The 6831-nt window shown below is 49.7% G+C and overlaps 1 protein-coding gene across 3 annotated transcripts in view; it reads right to left on the minus strand.

Annotated features, from left to right (window-relative positions):
* L3MBTL2 (L3MBTL histone methyl-lysine binding protein 2) overlaps positions 1-5010 on the minus strand; it is a 26825-nt gene extending 21815 nt beyond the window's left edge. For 2 of the 3 annotated variants that reach the window (XR_013398955.1, XM_001103491.5), the window contains exons 1-2: positions 4941-5010; positions 613-850 (exon numbers count right to left, since the gene is read on the minus strand). Coding sequence is in view for 1 of the 3 variants with exons in the window: in XM_001103491.5 (XP_001103491.2) it covers positions 613-850; positions 4941-4964 (262 nt within the window). In the remaining 2 variants the exon portion in view is untranslated. Of the gene's footprint in view, positions 1-506; positions 851-4940 lie in introns of all 3 variants that reach the window. The other variant, XM_077949496.1, reaches the window with a different exon arrangement.
* Positions 5011-6831: the final 1821 nt, after the last annotated feature.

Consider the following 6831-nt stretch of genomic DNA (forward strand, 5'->3'; position numbering starts at 1 on the left):
CTGTCGCCCAGGCTGGAGTGCAGTGGCACCATCTCGGCTCACTGCAAGCTCCGCCTCCCGGGTTCACGCCATTCTCCTGCCTCAGCCTCCCGAGTAGCTGGGACTACAGGCGCCCACAACCGCGCCCGGCTAATTTTTTGTATTTTTAGTAGAGACGGGGTTTCATCATGGTCTCGATCTCCTGACCTTGTGATCCGCCCGCCTCGGCCTCCCAAAGTGCTGGGATTACAGGCGTGAGCCACCGCGCCCAGCCGTTTTTTGTATTTTTTTAGTAGAGACGGGGTTTCACCGTGTTAGCCAGGATGGTCTCGATCTCCTGACCTCGTGATCCGCCCGTCTCGGCCTCCCAAAGTGCTGGGACTACAGGCTTGAGCCACTGCACCCGGCCGAGACTCAAGTCTTAAAAAAAAAAATTCAGCAAAGGAAGTACCGCTGTGGCTACTTGGGGTGCTTCTGTCTCTCTTACAGATCCTTACACATCTGATCCCTTAGAAATCACAGTTAACAGCCTTTTACATATGGATGGCTCTGCCCATATAGCCTATATCCATCCCCCTCTTCCTCTATAATCTTCTGACTCCTCTCCATCCTCAGGGGACACTCTGAAGGCACCTGGCTCAGAACCACTGCCATCCAAGGAGCGAGGAGTCCCAGGGCTGAGCAAATGCAGGGGGGAGGTCGGCAGTTCCCCTGCTTCCCGATCCTCATTTTCTGCTTCACTTGACTCCTCCAGATAGGAGCTGCTCTCACTGCCCACACTGCTGTTATAACTCCGGAAACTATCATAGCCACCAAACAGCTCCAAGTCGTCATCTTCCTCTTCCTCCATTGGTTCTGAAGACGGGGTCTCCTAATGGAGGATGACACAAACCAGGTAGAAAGAATTATGGTTGGCTTTAGTGCACGGGGGGAGAAGCTGCAGATCTGCTATCAGCCCCCTCACACTTCCGGGAACCTTCCAAATACCAGGATCATTACTCCTATTTCCACATTTCTCCACCATGATGCAATACAACAGCTTAACAAGACAGAAAATATGTGTTAGGAATTCACCAGGCTCCTCTGTGGATTTCCAAATGATGATATTTTAACATGGTTCAAATAGAATACTGTGTAACAATGAGGGCCGGGTGCAGTGGCTCACGCCTGTAATCCCAACACTTTGGGAGGCCGAGGCCGGCAGATCACCTGAGGTCAGGAGTTCGAGACCAGCCTGGCCAAGACGGTGAAACCCTGTCTCTACTAAAAAATACAAAAAAAAAAAATGAGCCAGGTGTGGTAGTGGGTGCCTGTAGTCCCAGTCACTCGGGAGGCTGGCGCAGAGAATCGCTTAAACCCAGGAGGCAGAGGCTGCAGTGAGCCAAGATTGTGCCACTGCACTCCAGTCTGGGTGACAGAGCGAGACTCTATCTCAAAAAAAAAAAAAAAGTGAAATATCCTAAGGTACTTCACAAAGACTTTCTGGGGTAGAAGATATATATTACAAATTAATTCTTAGCCGGGCATGGTGGCCCATACCTGAAATCCTAGTACTTTGGGAGGCCAAGGCGAGTGGATCACGAGGTCAGGAGTTCAAGACCAACCTGGCCAAGATGGTGAAACCCTGTCTCTACTAAAAATACAAAAATTGGCCGGGTGTGGTGGCAGGCGCCTGTAATCCCAGGTACTTGGAAGGCTGAGGCAGAGAACTGCTTGAACCTGGGAGGCGAAGGTTGCAGTGAGCTAAGATCGTACCACTGTACTCCAGCCTGCGCGACAGAGTGACTCTGTCTCAAAAAGAAAAAAGAAATGTCTTCTGTGTTCAATATTACATCAAAATGATCTCAACTCAGAAACAGTTTAAGTCACAGAAAAGTTAATTTGGGACCCAGACTGCTCCAAAGAGGATCGGAGAGGCAGATGACACACAGATAACTGTGGCATCTTGGGGTGTACTATAGCGCTAGATTCAGCTCTGATCCTAACTAGCTATAGGGCCTTGAGCAAGTCATTTAACTTCTGTGGGCTTCAATTTTCTCATCTATAAAATAAAAATATTTGACTCAGCTGGGCGTGGTGGCTCATGCCTGTAATCCCAGCACTTTGGGAGGCTGAGGCGGGCGGATCACAAGGTCAGGAAATTGAGACCATCCTGGCTAACAGGGTGAAACCCTGTCTCTACTAAAAATACAAAAAATTAACCAGGCGTGGTGGTGGGAGCCTGTAGTCCCAGCTACTCAGGAGGCTGAGGCAGGAAAATGGCATGAACCTGGGAGACGGAGCTTGCAGTGAGCCGAGATGGTGCCACTGCACTCCATCCTGGGCGACAGCCAGACTCCGTCTCAAAAAAATAAAAATAAATTAATTAGCCAGGTGTGGTGGCATGTGCCTGTATTCCCAGCTCCTTGGAGCTGAGGTGGAAGGATTGCTTGAGCCTGGGAGGTGAAGGCGGTAGTGAGCCATAACCATGCCACTGCTATCCAGCCTGGGCAAGAGAGTGAGATACTGTCTCAAAAGAAAAAAAAAAGCCAGGTGGTGGTGGTATGCACCTGTAGTTCTAGCTACTCAGAAGGCTGAGGTGGGAAGATAGCTTGAGCCTGGGAGGTCAAGGCTGTACTGAATCATGGTCACATCATTGCACTCCAGCCTAGATGACAGAGGGAGACGCTGTCTCAAAGGGAAAAAAAAAAAAAAAAAAAAGGTGGCCGGGCGCGGTGGCTCAAGCCTGTAATCCCAGCACTTTGGGAGGCCGAGACGGGCGGATCACGAGGTCAGGAGATCGAGACCATCCTGGCGAACACGGTGAAACCCCGTCTCTACTAAAAAATACAAAAAAAAACTAGCTGGGCGAGGCGGCGGGCGCCTGTAGTCCCAGCTACTCGGGAGGCTGAGGCAGGAGAATGGCATAAACCCGGGGGGCGGAGCTTGCAGTGAGCTGAGATCCAGCCACTGCACTCCAGCCCGGGCGACAGAGCCAGACTCCGTCTCAAAAAAAAAAAAAAAAAAAAAAAAAAAAAAGGTGTGAAGAGCTCAAATACCATCTCTAGTGCTTACTTGCTGTGTGACCTGCAGCAAGTCAATTTTGCAGTGTTTCAGTTTCCACATCTGTACAATGAGGATAGTACCACCTATTTCACAGGGTTTGGGGGCTGGCCACAGGGGCTCATGCCTCTAATCGCAGCACTTTGGGAGGCCGAGGCAGGAGGATTGCTTGAGCCTGGAGTTCAAGACCAGACTGGGCAACATAGGGAAACCCTGTCTCTACAAAAACTGGAAAAAATTAGCTGGGCGTGGTGGTTAGGGAGGCTGAAGTGGGAGGATCTCTTGAGCCAGGGAGGTCAAGGCTGCAGTGAGCTATGACTGTACCACTGCACTCCAGCCTGGGTGATAGAGAGCAACTCTGTCTCAAAAAAAAAAAAAAAAAAGGATTTGGGGGAGAAGTAAGAGACAATACAGGCAAAGCACTCAGAATAGTGACTTGCATATAGTAAGTGCTCAATAAACGTTGCCAACATTTACTGGTTGAAAGCATAGACTATGATTTGCCTAGGTTTGAATCCTGGCTCTAACATTTATTAACTGTGTGATTTTGTGCGTATTTTATCTTGCTACCCTCAGTTCTTCATCATTACAAGAGAGATAATAAGCTTTCTTTAGATAATTCTTATGAAGATTAAGATATGTAAAGCCTAGTTCTATTTCCAGCAGTCAGTAACAGCTCTAAAAGTGTGACATGCTATTATTCTCCACATTATTATTTTCCTTTACCCTTGCACAATGTTTGAGCTATTCCACTTTATATTTGCAACTATACATGCAAATATGCTAGAAAGGAAACAGTTCAAATATAGGTACCCTTGTCAGGCAGGGTGACAGAGACCACCTATAGTCCCAGCTACTTAGGAGGTTGAGGTGTGAGGATTGCTTGAGCCCAAGAGTTCGAGGCTGCAGTGCGTTGTCATCACGCCTGTGAGTAACCACTGCACTCCAGCCAGGGCAACAGAGGAACACCCCGTCTCTTAAAACAAATATAAAGTGCCCAGAAACCAAATGATTAAAGGATGAGGCGGGGTGCAGTGGCTCACGCCTGTAATCCCAGCACTTTGGGAGGTCGAGGCGAAGCAGTCAGATCACCTGAGGTCAGGAGTTCGAAACCAGTCTGACCAACATGGTGAAACCTCGTCTCTACTAAAAATATAAAAATTAGCCGGGTGTGGTTGCGCATGCCTGTAATCCCAGCTACATGGGAGGCGGAGACAGGAGAATTGCTTGAACCCGGAGACGGAGGTTGCAGTGAGCCGCGATCGGGCCATTGCACTCTAGCCTGGGCAACAGAGCAAGACTCCGTCTGAAAGAAAAAACAAAAGGGATGAGTGGGTTCCAGGTTGCAGTACAATGTGAAAAGCATAACAGACAGTTTCGGAGGCGGACAGACTTAGAGCCAACCTCCTTCACTTTCCAGCCGGGGTAACTTCCTGGGGCGTCGCACCACCTCTAAGCCTCAGTGGCTTGAACGACAAAGACGAAAGAATAATAATTCCTGTGAGGGTACTGGAAGATAATGCACATGAACGTTACAGACAAGGAGTGATGTTCACCCAACGTTAATCGCCCTTCACTTCCCACCTCATGTAACAGGCCTCACAAGCCCTAAAGAACACGGCCACGAGACAATGAGGATAAAGAATCGATTCAGGAGCTCTCACATCCTAAACCTAGTTCCCCTTCCCCCAGGCCAGGGACGGCTGTTCCTCCCTGAACTCGCCGAACATTGGCCCCAGCAGGAGGGGAGCAAAAAGTAACGCCAGTCGCCTCTGGCCCTGGCTCAGTTTAACTATCTCAGTTTATCCATCCTTCCACCTTCCATCCTCCAGACGTCGCTAAAAGCCCTAAAGAAGGGTCCACGGAGCGAGGATCTCGGGGTTCCCCTTCCAAGTCACGCTAAGTCCTCTCCTTCTCACCTCAATACTCGGGGGCTTCTCCATGAGACCTCAGTTTCGCCAAGCGTCACCAGGTGCAGGAAGCCATATTGGCCTCGTCGCTCTCCACGAGAGCACTCATTGGTCGCCTCCCTGAGCCGCGGGCCAATCACGCTGCAGGAAGGAGGAAAAGCCGGTTCCGTGCTTGCTCGCGCCTTTCTCTCCCTTTGGGCGGGGAAACCGCGGGCGCTTGTGGTAATTGTAGTTCGCCTTGGGTGTGCAGGGTGGGGCGTTACCATAGTGACGTGGAAACCAGGAACGCTGGAAACCTGGTGCGCCTCACGCCGACTGTTCCAGTTACGCCAACCTCTTGACTTCATTGGGATGTTATTCACTAAACGGTTACTGAGCACCTATGATAGTCACTGTTCCAGACTCCAGGAATAACCTCGTACTCTCCCGAGTTAGGTATTTAAGGTATCCTTTTGCTGGGATGCATAGCAGAGGGACTCATTTCCAACTCAGGCAGAAACTGAAATACTCCAGATTGAAAAGAAGAAAAAAAAAGAAAGAAACTGGAATACTGTGTGTGTATGTGTGTGTGTGTGTGTGTGTGTGTGTGTTTTCTTGAGACGAAGTCTTGCCCTGTCGCCCAGGCTGGAGTGCAGTGGCGCGATCTTGCTTCACTGCAACCTCCACCTTCCGGGTTCAAGCGATTCTCGCGCCTCAGCCTCCCAAGTAGCTGGGATTACAGGCGCCCGCCACCAAGCCCGGCTAAGTTTTGTATTTCTTAGTAGAGATGGGGTTTCACCATCTTGGCCAGGCTGGTCTTGAACTCCTGACCTCATGATCCACCCGCCTCAGCCTCCCAAAGTGCTGGGATTACAGGCGTGAGCCACCGCGTCAGCTGAAACTGGAATATTCTTTTTCTCAATGCTGTAAGTGTCCAGCCTCCTCAAAATCTTGCAACCTTCCTCATGCACCACTCCCTCCTGGGTAAAAACCTTGAATCTGAGGCTCTCTGCCTCATCCCGTTAGGGTTTCCCACAACCTCTTTAGACACCCTGAGTTCTAGGTGCTGTTGTGGAGCTTTGCAAACATCTTTTCAAACCCTTACACATCCTATCACCGTTTGAAAGAAGAGGAAGTGGTGGCTCTTCAGGTTTAGGCACTTTCCAAGATCACACAGGATAGGGATTCCAAATTTAGTACAAATTCCTTCCCTATGCTATGCTGTGTCCCAATGAATTAATTGAGACTCTAAATGCAATATGTGGAGGCTGAATACATACAAAACATATGCCTAAATTTGAGGTCCACCATGGAGATGTGAAACTCTTCCTAGATGTCTTTCTTTCCTTCAACCCCTTCCACCCTAAACCCCTGTATCCATGCTGCCAACATGTTGGTTTTTCTACCTCCAAAATATATCCTGTATTTCCTCCACTACCACTCTAATACAAGCCACCGGCCCATTTCAGCAGCCCTTCAAGTGGTCACCCTTTCCTTCCTTCCTTCCTCCCTCCCTCCCTCCCTCCCTCTCTCTCTCTTTCTTTCTTTCTTTCTTTTTTGAGACGGAGTCTCGCTCTGTTGCCCAGGCTGGAGTGCAGTGGCACGATCTCGGCTCACTGCAAGCTCCACCTCCCGGGTTCACACCATTCTCCTGCCTCAGCCTCCCAAGTAGCTGAGATTACAGGTGCCCACCACCATGCCAGCTAATTTTTTGTATTTTTAGTAGAGAGGGAGTTTCACCGTGTTAGCCAGGATGGTCTCGATCTCCTGACCTAGTGATCCGCCTGTCTTGGCTTCTCAAAGTGCTGGGATTGCAGGCATGAGCCACCGCGCCCTGCCCTCTTTCTTTTATTGATTGATTGGTTGATTGAGATGGAGTCTCCCTCTGTCATCCAGGCTGGAGTGCAGTGGGATCTCTGCT

Source organism: Macaca mulatta, chromosome 10, assembly GCF_049350105.2.
Source record: "Macaca mulatta isolate MMU2019108-1 chromosome 10, T2T-MMU8v2.0, whole genome shotgun sequence".
Taxonomy (NCBI): domain Eukaryota; kingdom Metazoa; phylum Chordata; class Mammalia; order Primates; family Cercopithecidae; genus Macaca; species Macaca mulatta.